Genomic DNA, 21,376 nt, shown 5'->3' with positions numbered 1-21,376 from the left:
AGTTCCAACTACCTCACAACTAGTTGGCTCTATTATTGACATCTTATATTTGCATGGTACATTTGTCACAATTGATGAACAAAAATTTATTAATTATTGCTAACATTATTACTAGCTCAATTCAACACTTTTTTTTTTTTTCAGAGATGAGATCTCCATGTGTCACCCAGGCTAGAGTGCAGTGGCAACATCATGACTCACTGCAACTTCAAACTCCCGGGCTCAAGCGATCCTCCTGTATCAACCTCCTGAGTAGTTTGGACTACATGTGCATGCCACTATGCCTGGCTATTTTAGACAATTTTTTCATAGAGACGGGGATCTCACTGTGTTGCCCAGGTTGGTCTTGAACTCCTGCCTTCAGGAGATGCTCCTGCCTTGGCCTCCCAAAGGGCTGGGATTACAGGCAAAAGCCACTGTTCCTGGCCTAAATTCCATACTTTACTGTGATTTCCTTAGTTATTACCATATGTCCTTTTTGTGTTCTAGGATCCCATCCACAATCTAACTCCACAATTTTTTATTCTATATAAAATTGATTAAAATTTCATCACACAAACCACACACCCACAGGTAAGATAAATTTTTATTCCAACCAACTTTTATACTCAACTCCCACCCATTATTTAATATTCATATGGTAGATTTAAAACAATTTTTAGACTGGTATTCATAACTAGCACAATATCAAACTACATATTTTTCCAAAAGCTTTGAAAAACACAAACATCCACTGAGGGAAAGTAAGCTTTAAGAGATCAGGAATTAGGCTTTACATAATTTGTACATAATTTCACACCTTCGTTCCTTATATAGTGGCACAAATAGCTGTTGACTCAATGCAAACTATATTTGAGAAGATAGAAAAGAATGTATAGCATTTTGAAGAATCAGTAATGCTTTATATGTCAGTATTATTATTGCTATATAGATTTTACCTTGTCCAATATTTTTAATAGGTATTACATATTAAGAGCATAAAGACAATTATAAGAATTTACTTATAGTACTAAGAGACCAAGTTAGTTTTAGTCTCCCTCAAGTAAATTAGAAGAAAATTATAGATAACATACTAATTACTATCTATCACATCTATTTATCTTTGAAGATTTTAATAAAAATTTATATGGCAACACACTATTGACTCAACTTCAATTTCAGTATGATGTTGAACCAAAGCAAACTAAAAAATCTGACTTCTTTTTAAAGTAATTCATAATGCAGATAGATTCCCCAAGGCAAAATTAATTACTGTGCTGTATTATTAACTCAATTTGAGTAGTTTGACATTATTGAACCGATATCAGAAAAATTTGGTTATGTTAGAAGAAAATGATAGCATATCACTCAAACATTGATGGCACTAATACATGTATCAAGCATATTCAAATGAACTGGTGATACGTAAGTAACAAATCTAGTGAAATGCATGTACAAATTTATATTCATAACACCATAGTTCTAAAACCAATGAAGTAAAATACTTATCCTCTATTCGTAAAAGCATAATACTCATAATGTAAAACCAATAACTTGCCCCATGGCTTTAAAAATCTGTTTCTTTCATTCTTTTCAACATTCAACATTTTAAAAATGATGGTTAATGAAATATTGCCATATGAACACAGAAATAATTAGGTTGATAAATAATGGGTTTTGAATACTTGTGTGCTAACAAGTCTATGTGAAAATGCATTATTAACTATTGTTTATACATTTTGGAATTTTAAGGACAAGTTCCTAGCAATCTGGTACAATTTCCAGGCACAATTAGAGTACATTTGAGAAGTTAATAATATTTTGGTAGATGTAGGCTAGGTGTAATTTTTAAAATTTTAAAAAGCTTATGCCATTAAACTTTGAATATAAATATATGTGTATAAATAAAATAATGTGTGTTTATATATATGTGAATGTGTGGTTATAAAACAACATATATTTAGTAATCAAATATAGAAAGTCAAAATTGCATATCATAAGAACAAATCTAGGAGGAGATTTATTTCTAACCTCTAGGATTCTATGTAGCCTAGTTTTTAAAAATCTCAGTACATTACAGAAGGAAAGTGTGAGCAGAAACATAGTGTTGTTTTCCTCAGTGAAAATGAAAGAAAGAAACCTGGAAAACTCTGGTCTCTGGAGAGTCGTTCTTTTAACTTTTATTATTTTAATATAGGTTCTCCTATAAGTTTAAATTCAAGGGTGTCTCACCTCGTGCCCCAGAGGCGCATTACCCCTCTCTTTAGAAACTATTTAATATGTGAGTACTTCGCTGCTATTCCTTTTCTTGGTGATGTCTTCTTATTGCTTTCAGCAAATCTTTCATTTCTATCATTATTTTCTACACATCTCAATTGGTTTAGATGAACTTACCTAAATTGATGGTTTTTAAATCAGTGCATATACATGGCTAACTGAATCAGCATTTCACAAATAACTGCCCACTACTATCTGGGTATTCAAATTGAATTATTTAATTAGAAATGTGTCTTCTGGGTACAGTAATAGGAAAGACGGTTTCTGAGTCCTGAGGAATATTTACCAGCTCACCTGAGGTCCTTATTATATTTACTCACAGAATAAGCTGTTATTTGCCGATTTGTCTCATGTTTCACAGTGTCAATTTGATTCACTATTTTCCTGAAGATGCCAGCTTACTGTAATTTTTGTATATACTTTATAGTACAATATCAGTTATAGGCAATCAAAACCTAACCTAAGTTTTTCTATCTTTCTCTCAAGATTACATTATATTCTGAGCATCTGCAGTCACATATTTCAAGTAAAGGAGTCATATGTTTCAAAATGGATTGAACTCATTCTTTGCAAAGTCCCGATTCTCTTTCCACCCTTTTTATTAAATCATTTGTTTCCTCTGCATATTGTTTTTGCCAGCCAATACTACTTAACAGCCCAACTGTATTGTTAAAACCTGATGGAAGTTCTTAATACTGAAAAACATGATCATTCTATCAAGGGTTTCCAACTCCCAGTCAAGATGTTAATAAGGCCTTTATTCTCCAAATACAATCATCCCCGTGACTCCCTCTTAAATACCACCTAGGCTGGTTAGAACTTCATTGTTTCTCACGTGGGCTATGACCACTGTGAAATAATAAAAATACCTGTGAAATTAGAACTAGACATCCTAAGCTAAAATTTTGGTTTAGTCACGCAAAAGCTCTAGTAACCTTAGAATGGTTATTTCCTCTATTCAAAATGAAAATAAATATGCCTGTCTTATGAAACTGTTGAAATTTTTGTATGTTCCCTGAGGTAAGTTAGATAAGTGTACATAATTATGTTCTTTGAATAGTCATTAAATGTTGTATCTGCTACTGACTTTAACAGAACTACCCTAAGCCTTAAAAATTATTAATAGTTTGATATCATGTCATTTACCGGATCAAGATCCTTTAACATTTACCCACTATCAACTTCAGGTTCTCTAAATTCTTCTGCTTAACCTGTGGTCTTAATACTCGATCAATCTTTTTTTCTTTTAAACTAGTCATTGGGAATACATTGGAGATTAACAGAAATATTTTCTTCCCCACACAAAGCCTGCAGACTACTGGTGGAGACAAGTTGGTGCAAAAACAACAACAACAACAACAACAAAACAGTCTCAGCACTAGACACCTCTTTCCTAAGAAAGAAAAGAAGAAAATGCCTCAATGGCTGGTTGTAGAGTGAGCTAGCAGGGGTGACAGAGAGGATTTGTTGGCCAAGGTTAAAAGTTTACATTGTTTTGGAAGTGTTGTGCATTGTAATCGGAAGAGTGAAATGACCTGATTTACATTGCAAGCAGATCACTTTCTTGCTAATTGTTGGTGATTGAGTAACAGGACAACAAAGAAAACATGTGACCACCCGAGAGGGTATTTTGAGTAAGAAGGGTAGCCTGGGTAGGGAGATACACTGGGGGTGAGTGAACTGAAGAAATTTCAAGAAGAACTAGGGGGTGGTAACAACACGGCTTAATGACAGATGTTAGCATGAGGAAGAGAAAGGAAATAGTAATTCCTTTGTTTCTAACTGGAGTGACTAGGTAAATTGTAGGAGTACAAGAAGGAAGATGGCTGGGGAGGGCTTGGGATAGACGTGAAGATAAAATGCTGGCAGGTTTGGGATGGAAGAAAAAAAACGGAGGTTAACCAAGTATGTGGGGTTTTTTGTTGTTGTTGCTGCTCTATTTTAATTGTGCAAAAACTTTGATCAAGTACCTAGAGAACTGTGAAATCTCTCATGAATACAGATGGACTACAGTGTTTTGTACATTGTAGAGTCTCATTAAAGGGGAATTAAATTTGTGTGTATAATGTAGATATCTTGGAAGAGTCTGAGATAGTTCCAAACATAACACTCACGCTAGCACTTAATAAATACAACATTTAAAAAATAAAAAGTGATCTTATTTCTTGCTCATAATTAGCAGAAGTACCATTTGGCACTGAGAGGCACTGAATTGGGAGATAGACCATATATTTAGAATTGTCTCATTATATCTTGTTTTCCCCAGTGGCTATATATTAATAAGCTAAGCCTCATATATAAGGGTGGTTTTAGGAGTATATAGAAATTAAATTATTTTTAAATGGTGTTAATGTGTTAACACAGAGCTTTTTGTGTCTTCTATCCATTTTCAGTAAGACTGACCAGGGTTAACTGCAGAATCTGTAGCAATAAACTAGAGATTATTCTGGGTAAAGGTAAGTAATCTATATAAGCACCAAAACAAAATAAAACAAAACCAAAAAACACCAGATATGAGTCTCAGGAGTAAATGCTAAGCAAGGTAAATCAAAAGAATAATACTAATAAATAATCACAATTAATCATATGACTATAGGTGGTGCTGAAGTACTCTCCATAAATCTTTAAATTTAGTTATAAAGAATAAGGTTCAACTCACCTTTTAAAAGTAACATATCTTATTTCCAACTTAGAAATATTGATACAACTGTTCTGCAAACTCTCCTTTGCACATAATCATCTAAGATTGTAAATAAGTAAAAGGGATGAGAGTGGAAATTTAAGTACAGACATGGCATGAGACAGACAACTGCTGCACTGCTAAAGGCATCAAAATGAGCGAGTTACCTCAGTTCTCTGATGCTCAGGTTTTCATCTCTTAAAGGTGGTAACAGCAATATCATCAGTTTGAGGAGAGATGTGTTTAAAAGCACTTGCTTGCTACAATGCTTGACACATAGTAGATGTTTAATAATTTTTTTCTTTACATTACCAATTCTTACTAGCTGATCTTTGTTATCTGATTGAATAACTTCATATGGTTTGTTGTATATTTATACTCTTTTAAGAATTTCTGTAGGAATTATATTTAACATAGAAGTGTCAGCTCTGCTGTAAAAATGAGTGGGAAAAATCAACTTTGGGTATCATCAACAAACAGAAATCGATATTGCACAATATTTCTTATGAGTTATGCTTATTGTTCAGAATAATTTCAATAAAAACCTTGGGCACAGCAATTAAATGACATGATATTATAATATACAAAGTTCAGAGAGTTTTAAACATGCCACTGTCCTTTTAAAACTTGATGAATGATCAGCTTGGCCATCAAGTTGTTTGCATTTTCAACCCTCCTCAGGTGTATCATTAAATAATCATTCTAAAGCAACAACCTGACCAGGTAACCACACTGAAAATAAAGTTTTGTTGCTGTCTGTAAAATAAGATTTAAACTCGTTAGTATGGCATTCAAAGTCCTTCATAATCTGACCCCAACAAATTCTTTTGGTCCAGTTTATCTCCATGATAACCCTACACTCCAATAAAAATATTTTGATTTATTTGCCATTTCTAAATTATGCTATGGCTTGCTACATCTCCACTTCTTTGATGATGCTATTATCCCACCTTTAAACACTCAATTCACTTTTTAAATTACTGTCAGTTTTTGTAAGTTTTATATTTTCATCTGATAGAGAGTCCACTTTCAAGACCGTATTACAAGGTCATGTAATTTGTGAAGTCATTCCTTATTTACTTCTCTAGCAAAATTAATTATATATACATACACACATACATATATATATATATACATATATATATATATGTAGATATAGCATTTACCTAATGGAATTACAGATAGATCAATAGAGAGTTGATATCCTCAAAGACAAAACACTTCGAAGGCAAACAATGTCATATACATGAGTGCTGAAGTAATATTTACTGAATTACCTTATCCATGTATGAATTAATGATAATGAGACCTGGCCCTGAACAAACATCAAAACATAACCCCATGAGTAAAGAAAATATTCTCAGATTTATATTTACTTAAGATGTAATCTATTGTCTATTGTTTTCTAACAGAGTGCAGTAATGCTTGCATACATCATGAAGTTATTCTGTATGCATTAAAATTTTCTCAGGTTTTCTTGCCATCTCCCATTAAATACTACAAATACTCTTAGCTTGTAAGGGTAAAAGGTCAGATATCTGTATAAAGAATATTATGTAATGAACACGGTAATTCAAATTAGAAAGAAAATGACTCAGAACAAAAACAAAACAATTTCATCTTTCAATATGAATTTTCAAATCCTCAAAGAAAATAAAATCTAGGGCAGATGAATCAATTTCCATGAAATATATATTTTGTTTCAAAAATAAACCCAGTGTCAGAGGTAAGGGTGTATTTGTTATTGGTCTGCAAATCCTAAAAGTGCTATTCAAAATGATCCTATGCTGTGATTATACATTACCATGTGCCTAGGTTACTTTTTAGCTTCCCAAAGTAAATATTTATCATATTTACTTTGGCTAGACTAAATAGTCCATCACCACCTATACTCCTTTTTTTTTTTTTGTATTCAGTCTGAAGATTCCTAACTGCACAATTCTATTATGATTTCATAGAGTATTGGATTAAATAATGTGTCTTCATAGTAGATAATGTTTTTCATTATACAACTGCTTAAATCATCATCAATATAACTTGTCAAGAATTTTAAAAAGGAAAAGCTGTAACATGCAAATTAAATATAAGACTGCATATTCCTTATTCATAATTTTAAAATAAAAAATCCATATCTTGAAGTAACTTTGTTACTTTTTTGGTGAATAAAACTGACGTGAACTGACATAGGTTACTTATATTATTAGTTTACCCTATTTAGTGCGAGTATTCAGATATTTCACTACACAATGTTAATGTGTTTGATTATGGATGCTGTCACAGAATCCAATGGAAATGCTACATAATGTACGTATATGCACTATAGCACCTTTCTAAGATCAGAAAAATTCTTAATTCTGGAAAGCATACAGTTTCAAGAATTATATGCCTAAATATCATAACATCAATTTTCAAAAATTCATGAGAACTATAAGACTGAAAAGTAAAGAAAAAATTAATTTTAACATGTTAAAATATTTGGTTTGATATATTCCATGACCCTATTTCTTGTTTTTTACCAATTATAAATATGAAATAATGGCCACACGTGTTTTTGACGCATGTGCACCTTGTGGTAGAATATCTTGGTAATTTTCTTAGCTTCTCTGAATTTTTACATATCTGAGTGTCATTTATATAAGTGCTTATGTGAAATAAGAGATTAATGGACTTTACCCTGCACTTTATAGAAAAGATTAGAGCCACCTATTATAAACTACCAGCAATTGTTTACCCTTTTCTGCCACATCTCTGTTTATGTTTTCAAATTTATTTCTTCATTCCTTTCTTTACAGAAGAGTTTATCTTTACTTTAAAGCTAGCCTCCCCATTATGCTTCAATGAATATCCTTTTTCTAGTCCAATCCTTCAATATTTCCTCCTAACTGGATCAACTGCCTCAGTATATTGATACTCAGTTTTCTTGAATATTCAAAGCTTTTTTCATCCATAACACTATCTTCCTTAGCTACCCCAGCTCCCTCTCCATTACTTGCTACGTTTTCTTGAAACAGGAGGAAACCTTCTGTCTCCGATCTCTGAACATAATTCCTTGGCATATCCCTCTTTAAAAAAACATATTTATCATATACAATGTTTCAAGATATATATATATATATATATATATATATATATAGATGGTGATAGAGTGAAATAGTTAAATCTGGCTAATTAAAAACTATATTGCTTCACATAGTTATTATTATGTAGGGAGAACACTTAACATCCACAGTCTCTGCATTCTTCAAGAAAACAATATATCATCTTTAACCATAGTCACCATGCTGTACAAAAGATCTCTTGAACATATTTCTTCTAACTGTAATTACATATCCTTTGACTAACATCTCTCTAATCCTCTAGCCTGGCCTCTCAACCACTTCAGCCTCTGGTAACCACCATTTGACTCTCTACTTCTATGAGATCAGTGTTTTTGGATTCCAGCACATGAGTGAGATCATGCAGTATTTGAGTTTCTGTGCCACGATATATCCTTTTGAAATCTCTTATCTTTTAACATCTTAACTCCTCTCATGGAAATCAGGAGTGACCTGTCAGTTGTCAGATTGTATAGATGTTTCTTGAACTTCATTGTGTTAGATTTCTCTAAAGAACCGACAGTGTGTCTTCTTGCGTAGCTTCGGCCACTGTGACTATGTAGCTTCCTACCCCTCTCCTTCCTTACTGACTATGGCTTTCCTGTTCTTACTGATAACTCTTCTGTCTCTGTCCATTCTCCTCTGAATACATCAAACAATTCTTTGAAACATTGTATATATATCTTCTATATTTCATGCTTGTTTATGCTGTTTAAGTTTCTCCTTATCTCTTAAAGTAAAATTCTGTTCATCTCTTAAGTCCTAGCTCAAATTTTAACTCTTACATGAAATCTTCAATGAATAAGTATTAGCATTCTATCCCTCCTCTTTAAAAGCCCTAGAGTTTTCATTTATACCTAAACAACAATACATTATTTTCTACATTTTACTATATTTTCAATATATATTTCATTTTCATTACTAGACTGTAAATTCTTTGAAAATAGGTTTCATAAGTCCCAAGATAGTCTAGGGAATTGGCTAGGAATCCTCACTGGAATGTAAGCTCTATGTGAGCAGGAATGTTTGTTTCACTTACTACTCAATCCTCAGCACTTGAAACAGTATCTGTCACATGCCAGAAATGCAATATATATTTGTTGAACAAACATTCAACATAACAACTAAGACAGTCCCATATGCACAGTGCACACAAGACAAAAAGTTAGTTAAAAATTCAAAACATATTTTTTTCAAGTAAATGTTTCTTCTTTCAAAATAGTGAGCTTGAAAAGTTATACATTTATGCCAGTCACGCATGGTCACATATTTGGGACTGCCCTCAGGACTAGTTTGTGAATCATAAAATACAACCAGCTCAGTATATTTTATTTTAAACAGAAACAGCAGTATTCAACCAATATACTGTCGTAATTTGGCTATCAATTATACTTGGCTGGAAATGAAATGTAAAAACTGTGGGATTCAGTGAAATATCTCATCTAGGGGTCTCTAGATTTTGACCACAGAACATACTGAGTATGTTTCTTGGCAGGCTGAACTATTACTGACCTCTTCCTCTTCCTAGCTTCTTAACGTTGTGTTCTATGGGATTCTGTTATGAACCCTATTATCTTTTCTCCCAATATTCTTTCTCATTAATTTACTTGGATTTAAGTATGCTTCTATGCCAATAACTTGCAAGTTTATACCTGCAAGTTATAAACTGACCTCTCTGATTGCCAAACTGTAATTGCCAGCTGCCTCTTCTGATACTTCCATACGGGTGCCTCAGACATTTCTAACATGTCTAAATCTAAACTCTTCTTTATAAAGCCCAAATGTTGTTCCTGCAGTGACCTCACCCTGTCTTCACCACCTTAGTAAACTGCACTACTGTTTAGGCAGCTACTGAAGTCACAATCCTATGGTACAATAACACATCAAGTTTTATACTAGCTAATTGTTTTCTGAAGGTTTTCTCAAAGATCTGGTTAACTGAAGTTTTTTTTGTTTTTTTCCTAGCATCTCTGGAAAAAAATTTCAAATGTTCCACATTACTGAGTCAATTCTAATAAACATAAAAGCATCAGACATTAAGAGATAATTAACACATACATAACATTAAAAACTTAATTAAGGCATTAAATAATTCAATTAATATTCCATTTAGTTAGACATTAAGTCATTTTTTTTCTTTAGAATTTCTTATCCCAAAAACTAATTTCAAGTAAAATACTAAGCAATCCATTATCATTATAAAAGTAGTGGCATATATCAAAACAAGTTTTTAATCGCTTACTTTGTTCATTCCTCCTACCTCTTCACTACTCTGGGCCTCATTTTCTCTTGCCTTGGACTACTTCCCAAGCTTCCTAATTTATTCCTCTCTCCCAACACATTGCCAGAAACATCATCTCTTTAAAATGCAAGTTTGCAATGTTACCTCCTGAGCACCCCTAATAGCTCTCTATCAGGCTTTGCATCACTGGGCTTCCAGCCACCTCCCTAGTCTCATATCTGCCATTCCTAGTCTCACACATCGCTACTCATCTGCACCTCACAGCAACTTGCCATACACTGGTTCATGTCATCTGTGCTTCTGAGTGTTTCCTGTCATCCTCCCTCCTCTGACTTCACTCTGCCAAGTGTGCAGAAGGGTCTGCTCAAATGTTTCTTACTCCACAAATTCTCTTTGATTCCCTAAATCTGGGCTGGGTTTTCATTCTACATGAATTTTGTGGACATATGTCTTACTGCACTGACCTCGTAGTTTATATGTCAGATTCTCTTATGACAGTGTGAGCTCCCTGAAAACCCAGTCTGTGCCTCAGCTCATCTTTGTATTCCGTGGTATACCTGTTTATTTTAAAACAGTGAATGAATAAATGAATGAGTTAAAAGCTTTCCTGTTTCCATGATTCCTTACAACACTAAGGAAAGAATCAGTGAGCAACAAATAAGAGAAATAGAGATATTGTGCACAGACTGACAAAATATATACATCCTAGTGTTTGGTGATAGTACAGTAGTGTCAGTGGGTACGTCTGGATTGAGACATTTTAGAGCTTTCATTCAATATATGTTAAAGGATCAAGAATCAAGCTCTCAAAAATGACCACTTACATCTTCAGATTTCCTTCAGGTAAGGAAATAAATGGTGCTGCTACAGATATGATGTACCTATTTGGAGACTTTGAAGTCTCTATTGTGTGTTACGGGAATGGCTTAGTAGGATGGAAAGAGTCCTACAGTGGAAAACCACAAACCTGGAACTAGTATTGCCTTTGCCACTAACCTGAAGACTCAATGGAAACTGTCTGTTTTCTTACTTATAAAATGGAGGCATTATATTTCAAGGTTTCTTCTCACCATAATGTTTTGTAATATGGCTTTTAAAAGAGCAGAGGACTTCTAATATTGGAACATGCTCTCAAAGTGAAGTAAGAGAAAATTTCTGGGGAATGTTTTAGACCTATTAAATTAACAAAATTATTTCCTTAAGTTCTTAACTAACTGATGCTGATAACTAGTCTGAATTTTAATAGTGTACGGGCACCCTCCTAGTTCCATAAAAGCGTACTTAATAATAGTACATGATTTTTCTTAATAAAAAATAAAAAAGGTGGGCACAGTGGCTCTAGCTGGTGATCCCAGCACTTTGGGAGGCTGAAGCGGAAGAATTATTCGAAGCCGGGAGTTCAAGAGCAGCCTGGCCAATGAAACAAGACCCCATACCTATAAATAAATTTGAAAAATTAGCCAGGTATAGTGGTGTGTGTCTGTAGTCCTACTTTGAAGGCTGAGGTAGGAGGATCACTTGAGCCCAGGAGATCAAGGCTGCAATGAGCTGTGATTGCAATATTGCACTCCAGCATGGGCAACAGAATGAGACCCTGTCTCTAGAAAGAAATAAAATGAAATAAAAAATAAAACAAAATATTGTCATTATAATAAAACTAAAAAAAGGACTTTTTTATGTTGATATGTTGAGATATTTACTTGAAAGGTACAATAATTATAAGGCAGGAGAGGGCTTTTAGGACATTTGGAAATATAGTCCCAGCATTCCCTAATTTTAGCAAAAGCAAGAGATTCTCAAAATCACATGAGTCCGTAGTAAATCATGCAACACTTGTTAGGAGGCTTTACAATGAGCAACAAATATGAGAATCATAAAATCTCTCTATTTTCATGATACCAGCTGCTGGATTCTAGAAGCAGATGTTTGCACATGTGAAAAATATATTGAAACTTTTAGAGTTAGGTAAACTGTGGGGGCAGTTGCAAACTTTGGTAAGCAAAAATAAACTGAAGCTGCATACAATTTGGGAAACACTTTATCCAGAAAACATAAACCGAGATGAATTTTGAAAGTCTTGAAAGACAGCACAGGAGGGTGGGAAAATTGACACTGAGATACTATTAGATAAATGCATTCTAGTAAAACCTTACAGGGCTTGAAAATAATTGGAAGTCCTGGCAAATACTGCAGTTTCTTAGATGCCGCCTATGTGAAAACAACAGCGTCCTTAAACATTTCTAAGTAATTTTTTTTCTGGTGTTAAATATTCAACAGTTTCTTCCTGTCCCCCATATATGACAGTAATTTTCTATTTCCTTCCTAAGACAAATTTACTGTTAATAAGCTTGCAGCAGCATTTCTTTTAAAAATTGTTTTCAGAGACTGGCATATGGCCACTACAAGGAGGGACACAGTCATCACCTTCATGTTCTTGGTTACGTGGAAGTGGTTTTTTGGCAGGCCAGGTCTCACTAACAGCTGAACAGCAGGCCTCTGTGACAAATGTTTCAGCACTGATTGAGTGGTTAGGTTAAATATTAAAAGCTGAAAGAGCCAGTGCCCCTAAACAAAGGCTGGAATGTAACAAAAGCCCATCAAGTCTTGAGTAGGCCTTTCCTGGGCCTTAAAGCATAGCAAGATAACAAAGGAATTCTTAACAGGACACGTTTAGGATTAAACAGGTTTTACTGGGGGTCTGAAGAAACTTCCCAGACCTCCACAAACAAGTTTTATTGGGGGATCTAAAGGAACTTCCCAAACCTCCATGATTTAGCAGGAGACAAGATGAGGGTAATCACCCCCGGCACCTGGACCCATCTAGATTAAGTACATTTACTGAGGCTCAAGAGGAAGGTCTTCAGGACTCAGACCTTAGTTATAGATTAGAAGAAGTTAATCACTTATGTCTTTAGACAAATGCACACTTACACATAGACATTTAGCTTAGAAGTTATATAAGCTCTGGAAAACTTTGTAATTTAGACTTGGTCTGGTGATACTTTCCCAGCCTTCTCCCTGTACCCGGTTACAGAAGTAAACTCTCTTCTTTCCCAGTTAGTCTGCATCTTGCTATTGGGCCACAGGAATAAGCATCTCGACCCTCTCTTTGGTCTGGGAAAAGTTTGGCTGCTGTCTGTTATGGGAAGGTCTGGGAAAAGATCTCGACTGCTTAATTGGAAGAGTCAGAACTACAGTAACCATTCCACAGACTAGAACACAGAAAGAAACAGTTCTACTACTTTTTTATTTAGTGTCAGTTATAGGGAAGATTGTAAAGTAACTGGTTTGTGGTCAGCACCTTAAACCTCTAGCTCACTAACTTCACACAATCTGAATGTGTGGTTCCACACGTTCGTCCCCAGGTGGGCATGAGCCTCAACTTCTATTTCCTTGCTATAGCTTTCTTAAATAGTTCGTTCATGGTAAAATACAGGTTGTGGAAAGTTTCTTAATCGGTTTCATTTCCAAACATAATTAGAAATATGATGAACTTTCAGTCATTATATGGGGAATTAGAAAGGGAGAGTTGAGGGAGTGAAACTCAGAGCCTCCCCCACCCTCACCTCTAGGCAACTGTGAAATTACATAACAAATACTGCCCTCATTTAAACTAGCCTAAGCCTATTTTGATTAAGGTGTCCCCAAGCAAAATTCAAATACTAACTTAAAGAAACAAACAAACAAATATTTATTAGCTTTACTTTCTGTGATTTTCTAGAATGTTCTAAGAAGGAAATAAAGGCCATCCTTAAGGAAGAAATTTAGTTTTAGAACTGGAATTCACTAAAACAAACCAAGATATTTGATATTCCTATTACTGGCAACTTTTCATGGATTTTAAAAATTGGATTTGAATCGGAAATTTCATTATGAAATTTTAAAACTCAATGTAATTTAAGAAGACAGATTTTCTAACAGTAGAGGCAGGAGAAGGAAGCCATAGAATTAAATAGAAAACTAGAAATTACAAGGCAATTAAATAAAATGAAAAAATGAGAAAGAATTAGAATGGTAATCCCTGGGAAGCAGAGAAGTCCTTGAATCCAGTCACCGGGAAGGGACTGACAGCTGGCCACCCAAAAGGGTGATGTTAGAATTGGTGATGATCCCACCGCCACTTCTGGCACAGGTTGCAACAGAATTATCATGTACAATTCTATTTCAAGGAGTTGGTTTCAGTCAATTATAAAGATAGCAGAAAGCTGATAATCCTTGGAAAATTGGGAACTATCACTTAGCCATCATTAAGGAGCTCAGAGAAATTGCTGGTGAGCACTTACAAGGACTGTACATTTATTAGTTAGAAATCAATGGAGACTATTAAATTTTAGAAAATGCTTATTAAATCTTTTCATGAAGAAAAAGTTATTGCTAACAATCAAAATAATTTACAGGGCTTCTAATGGATAGAAATTCAAAGATACAGTACTTACTTAAAGAAGCTAAAGTCCGAATAATATTCTGAGGCTTAAGAAAACATTAGCTTCATAAACTCTTAAAAAAGTTTTATTATTTATAAAACTATATGTAGCTCTTCTTTACAGAACTAATACTATATTTATTTTCATTAGGTCTTGATATAAATCAGTTTATCTTCTTCCAAAATATAAAATCATTAAAAAAAGGATCAGATATATTTTTCTCAATATTCCATGGTTTTCTTTTCCCATTTTAAAAATAAACAATAATTTATTAGGTAAAAATACATATTTACCTTTTTATTAAGTAATATGCTATTATGGTACTATACAACTTCCAAAATATTTGGAATTTTTTAATCTACCTTCCTACCTACTATATTTTATAAAGGATGAAGGGGGGGTATGGAGAAAATCTAATTAACTATTAGAAAACTAGGGCACAAACATGCAATAAAATGGAAAGAAACTAGATACATTCTTTGAATTTTTTCCCATCACACTAAAAGAAAAAATAACATCTTTCTACTAACGGGTTTATTAACATTACATCCTTAAAGCTGTCTTCAGCTCTAGTACAGTACATCACACCTTCAATTAGCTGCTGAATTCTTTTAAATTATTTTGCCAAAATAGTGGGCAATACATTACCTTTGCGATGTATTTGGAATTAAACTAATGGTAGCAAAAATACACAAATATCAGGAACGGAACAAATAGAAAAAATTTCACTGCACAAAAGATGAGAAAGTAATATTGGAGCTAATAAAATGAAATCTCAAAAGGCCTGAGTCATTTCCAAAAGAAAACCATTATTAACAAAGAAAGTATTGAAAATGTGAAGATTATTTTTGAAATTGATTTTCATTTCTAAATTAAAGAAATATTTCAATTTAAATATAAAACATTTTTTTTCTAAAATGAGATCATTTAAATTGGAAAATAATCTAATATAAAAATATAAAATATAATATGCTACTGAATTTTAATTGAAATCTGTGTAAGGGACTGCTACACATTTTTAGTAAGAGAAAAAGACTGAGAAACACATCTCCTTTCATTTAGCTCTAGTTTTTTCTCGTAAGAGAAAATTTACTTTTGTTTTTTAGGGTAATTTTGAAACTATTAAAATTAGGGTTTAATATTTGAAATCTACATGAAATAATTATTTGGATATGGCTGTCATCATCTCTCATCTATAAAGAAAGTTGTTATTTATATGTGTGCTTGACTTAATTGTGGAATTTTCTCTCATGATGTTTTTCAAATAGAATAAATAAATACATTGATCAAGACAATAGCTGCTTGCTTATTTAACATTTTAACGTTATTTCTGAGTAAACTACTCATTATGTGAATACCATAAAACATTGTTTGAAAGGGCAGGCTTTGAATGTATTTTTTAAATTTCTATACTGCCTTCACTACTTATAACAACAGAATATTAAAAAAAGTTGCTTAATAGTTACTTAACATCTACTGAATGTGAGAGTAACAGTACTTTCCTACCTATAAATGCCATGAGAGTTAAATAGGGTAATATGTTTCAGGTACTGAACAAAATACAGTAGTTCAATCAATCCATATGAGATATTTTGATCTTCTCCCCCTTGGTTTGCACACATTAACTGGTTTTTACTTACTCTGATGTTTATTCAATATATTCTCATAGCAATGAGTCAAAATGGTTATTTGAGCAAAGTCTCTCATTTGGAGACAAGGTTGTGTAGAAAATAGAAAGTTAGAGCCATATCCAGACCTAGGATTAAACTCCAACCTGCTGTGCCAGTTAATAAACTTCGAGTTAGCTTATTTTTTATATGTAAGATAAAAATAAAAACTTTTTAGAATTTGCAGGTTAAACAACCTAATGTTGAAATTGTTTGCACTGTTTATGGTAAGTGGTAAGAACTCAATAAATCGTAGTCTCCTCCTCTAAATCTAGATGAACAGATACAAACATAGATACTTGAAAGACAGATTGACAGATAAAATAGTTGACATAGACAAAAAAGATAGATAAAGAGATATATAGATGAAAAGTAGACAAAGAAATATAGGAGGATAGAGGACACAGAAAGATGAAAGGAGAGAAAGCAAAGGAGGGGAACATGAAGAGGGGGAAGGGGAGAAATAGAGAGAGAGAGATCACCCATCTGTAATTAGTTACATATGATTACTTAAAGGCAGGCTCTAATTCAAATTCATTTTTGACATTTCTGAATGATCTAACGTTTCCTTACATATTCAAAGCACTTACTAGATATTTATTAAATGAATGAATAAATCAAATCAATGGATCAATCAATCAGTGAAATATTGTTTTAACTAACTTTAAAAAATGTAGGGACATGGATGAAGCTGGAAACCATCATTCTCAGCAAACTATCGAAAGGACAAAAAACCAAACACCGTATGTTCTCACTCATAGATGGGAATTGAACAATGAGAACACTGGGACACAGGAAGGGGAACATCACACACGGGGCCTGTTGTGGGGTGGGGGGAGCGGGGAGAGATAGCATTAGGAGATATAACTAATGTAAATGACGAGTTAATGGGTACAGCACACCAGCGTGGCACTTGCATACATATGTAACAAACCTGCACGTTGTGCACATATACCCTAGAACTTAAAGTATAATAAAAATATATATATATAAATCATGCTTTAAAGTGGAAGCCAGTCTTTTACACATAATTCATAAATTATTTAAGTGTATCTTCTAGATTCAAAATAATTTTCCTGTATTTACTAATAGGGATGTGTGGCATTCTTACTCTTAGGCTAGCAATTATTTCCTGTGCAATATTATTTAAAATTTATGCCATCTTTGGCATTTTTTTAATAATAATAGCCACCTTCCCTAGACTTCAATTTTCAATATCAAAATTGAAAAAAGAGCTTTTTAGTATAAATTGCATTTTCATACATAATAAATAAGACCACTTCCTTTCTCTATAAGAGAATATACATAAAATTCACTCCTGTCAAATACATTTCTAAGTTAGTGGTTGGCATGAAATTAAACAGTTAATGTGAACAGCAGTTTTTTCTTGTTGCTGTTTTTGTTGGTTTGCTCTCTTTTTAAAAAATTAACAGTTTCTCATAAAGATACAAAAAACTCTTTGCTTACTTTAGGCATTTTCATAAGTAGTAGCCAATCAATTATCTATCAATCATTTTATGTGTCATGCACATAGATGGGTCTATCTCATGCAGTGTATTTACATATCAAGTTTCAACAAACCATTATTGAAAATGTATCTCAAAGATTCATATGTTTTATAAAATCACAGAGCTACAACCTATTATGACCATTTAAGTCACGTCAAGTAAACATATAAATTTTCAGAAAATGGGAATAATAAATAAGGATTCACATTGCTGTTCTTAAAAATAATTTTTAAAACAATATTTCACTATTAACACAGAAAGTTGCTATGGTAAAAGATCGTGAAAAAAGTCATCGGTCTAGCAATTACTACTTAGAAAACAGCTTTTTCTGCGGTCAACCTTAAAATAAATTCAGCATAATTATATTTAGTCCAAAAATATTAATATATATTTAAACTGAATATATATTAATTTTGTTTTTAAAAAATATATAAATAAGTATATATAAACATATATGTATATACTTATATATGGGTATATTAATATTTGCATTAAACATTTTAACGACTAGAAAACTTAACACTATATCTGTTGAGGTCTATATAATAGAACAGGCTGCTCTACAGGCAAAAATTTACTGTCTATAGATCATTAATCAGTAAATGACTTAGAGGTTAGGTTCACACATTTTAAATGTAGTTTCTCATTCAAGACAACTGAAATAATAAGTCTAAATATATTTAAATATTACTAATATTCTGAAGACTATTACTATATCAACTACAGTTCTTTTCACTTTTTACAATAGGACATAAAAAACCTATTCACAGTTTTTAGTCTTATACATAAGAGTAATTTAATTTACTTTAGATGAATCATTAGCAAACATTTTATTGTATTTGAAACAACAAAAACATTAAAATTAATAAAAAGTCATATGAGATGAATAAATTAGAGATAAAATTTTACAAAAATGTATGTATTTAAGACACATTGCTTTATTACCATTTGATATTCATGAAGACTTAGATGTAAATCAAAAGAAAGCCAAAACTCTGGTTTACCTATGACTCTTGAAAAACTATTTTGAAGCTAAAATCCAAACAAAAAATAAATCAACAAGCACTGCTAAGAGCTATAAAATTCCAATGATTTCATTTTATCTAAAAAGTGTTGAATTTACTAATTTTCATACTGTAAATTCATAAATATACATATCTAGCTAATATATGTCGTATTTTCCTTGTTAGTATAACCCCAAATAGGAAAGGGTAGGAAATGTCTATGAAATAAGAACAATCAAGTGACTTTGGTCAAGTTCTTATTTTAGGATTAATGAATGATACCCAGGGCCTTCGTTTTTCGTTTTTGACTGTGTTATTCAATGGTTGCTTTTTTTCTGGGGCAACCTCAAGATTTGCTGTTTCTTTGATATATTATAAATGGTCCATTCCACTGTGATAAACTGCAACTCTAGATCTAATAGGTTTATAATGACTGCTTAAGCTTTACACTTTGTAAGCATTGGAAGACTTCACTCACCTTGTTCAAGTGGTTGGCTTTTAGTTGAAGTAGTTTTCATCTTGAGTGCCTCCCTAACAGACATGTCACAGCAGGAGCCTTTGTTAGTGTCTTGGTCACTGTCAGCCTGATCACTGTCCCCGTGCCCACTGTCTCTCAGGCTGGCTCTCTCTGGGTCCTTAAACGTGGAGCTACTGAAATACATATAAAGAAAAAGAAGAGAAACTGTTGTCTCTACTAGTTTGAATCTGAAGTGTAGTCTCTTGCAAAGCAATTTTGACACGAATGCAAATGGGGAAGCTGAGAAAAGTTATTTAATAGGCCTTACCTTTGAACAAACTGCTGCCTGCTGCCCATGTAATTGGGCTCTGCGGGAAAATTGTCTGTCTGTGAAAGAGAAGGAAAAAAAATACGTATAGTTGTACACTGGACAAATCTCCTGCAGAGCAACAAGATTTCCTAGTGGAAAAATGATTAATAATTCAAAAATTCCCTTAATCTTCAGATTTGTACATTTTAATTAAATTGGAAATTGCTGACATGTAATTATGTACTCAGAACAATTAAATGATTCCGGTCCACAAATTACCTGTTAAAGTAAACAATGAGCCTGTCATAACTGGCATTCTCTTTTAGTACCAGGATGGATAACACTGGCTGTGTTGTTTCATTACTTAGATATTAAGATTGAATATTTGTGGGAGGAGTGGGAAAATAACCTAATTTCTCCATATTAAAAGTGTGAATTATTTAATAATACTCATTTTTAAACATAATTACATCATCTGCTGGGATTCTATGTGTTTCTTGATGTAATATCATTTAAAGTCATCCACTCCTCAATTAAGAGATGCAGGGCCTTTCCTTCCAATTTTGCCTGTAATGGATACAAGCATATCACATATGGTTGAATTCATTGCTATAATTCATTCTCAGCTACAACCCAACTATGGAAATTATGTTCAAACAATCCAGTGGGAATGGATTTCTATTTTACTTCCTAGTTATTAAAAACAAAGCAAAACAAAAATAAGAGAGAAAAAAATGTTTCTCAAAACGTGAGCATAAAGACATTGAGAAACCAGGCTTGTTTTTGCGGTTGTTTTTACTGCTTCCAAACTGGCATGGAGGTCTGCCAAAAAGAACTGAATTCTCTTTGTATCATGGAACAGAGTCTTTTGGGAGAAAGAGACTGGATCTTTCATAGATTTCCCTATACTGTACATTCATACACATTACTTCTTCTTGCAGCTGACTCAGTGACAAAGCTTCTCCTGTTTCCTGCATCACTTCATATCACGGCATTATACTCTGAAGCAGCTATGGGTTCCTACAAGATCATCCAGCATACAAGTATCAGTGACACAGGGATCATGCAATTCATGAAACAGAGGGCCCAAGGTAAGACTTAATGTAGTGCAATATGTGCTTTCCTTATTAATAAGGCTAATTTAAAATAAGATATTCTTTTTTTCTTCTTCCCATATAATAATATAAAGCATTTGAATTTGTGAGCGATTACTGAAAAAATAAAAAGGCATATTAAGAATGATAGTTTAAAGTATTGATAAGTAATATAAAGTATTGATATCATTAAAGAATGATAGTTTATTTGATATCATTAAAGAATGATAGTTTAAAATATTATGTAAGTGTCATTGTCAAGTTTAGGGACAGAAAACCCCCCCACAAATTTCTTAATATATAACCTTTTTTGGTTTGTCCAAATGACATTTATCAAAGTACAAGCAAAGATGAAGTGAAGCATTGGAAAACTTCACTCACCTGCATGTCAAAGTACATGCAAAGATGAAGTGAAAAAGGTGGATTCATTGCTCACTCCTAACCGTCTTTTACTAGCAGTTGGTAGCAGACACTTTCTATTTACATATTGTAGTAATTTCTAGATTCAGTGAAGCATCTTACTTTTTGTTTCCATAATGACAAAATATCAGTTTTTAAGGATAACTTGATTTTCTAGTAAAGTTAATAGCAGTAGTCAACACCAGTCGCAAAAATGTTTCCAAAAATATTTTGAAAAAT

The 21,376-nt window shown here is 33.0% G+C and overlaps 1 protein-coding gene across 4 annotated transcripts in view; it reads right to left on the bottom strand.

Moving 5' to 3' along the window:
- PCDH17 (protocadherin 17) overlaps positions 1–21,376 on the bottom strand; it is a 98,822-nt gene that overhangs the window by 43,097 nt on the left and 34,349 nt on the right. For 3 of the 4 annotated variants that reach the window (XM_055359461.2, XM_055359459.2, XM_055359462.2), the window contains 2 exons: positions 19,662–19,720; positions 19,355–19,527 (listed from right to left, as the gene is read on the bottom strand). In XM_055359461.2, the coding sequence (XP_055215436.1) occupies positions 19,355–19,527; positions 19,662–19,720 (232 nt within the window). The remainder of the gene's footprint in view (positions 1–19,354; positions 19,528–19,661; positions 19,721–21,376) is intronic. The other variant, XM_055359460.2, reaches the window with a different exon arrangement.

This window comes from Gorilla gorilla, chromosome 14 (assembly GCF_029281585.2).
Source record: "Gorilla gorilla gorilla isolate KB3781 chromosome 14, NHGRI_mGorGor1-v2.1_pri, whole genome shotgun sequence".
NCBI classification, from domain to species: domain Eukaryota; kingdom Metazoa; phylum Chordata; class Mammalia; order Primates; family Hominidae; genus Gorilla; species Gorilla gorilla.
This window is presented reverse-complemented; position numbering and strand designations above follow the sequence as displayed.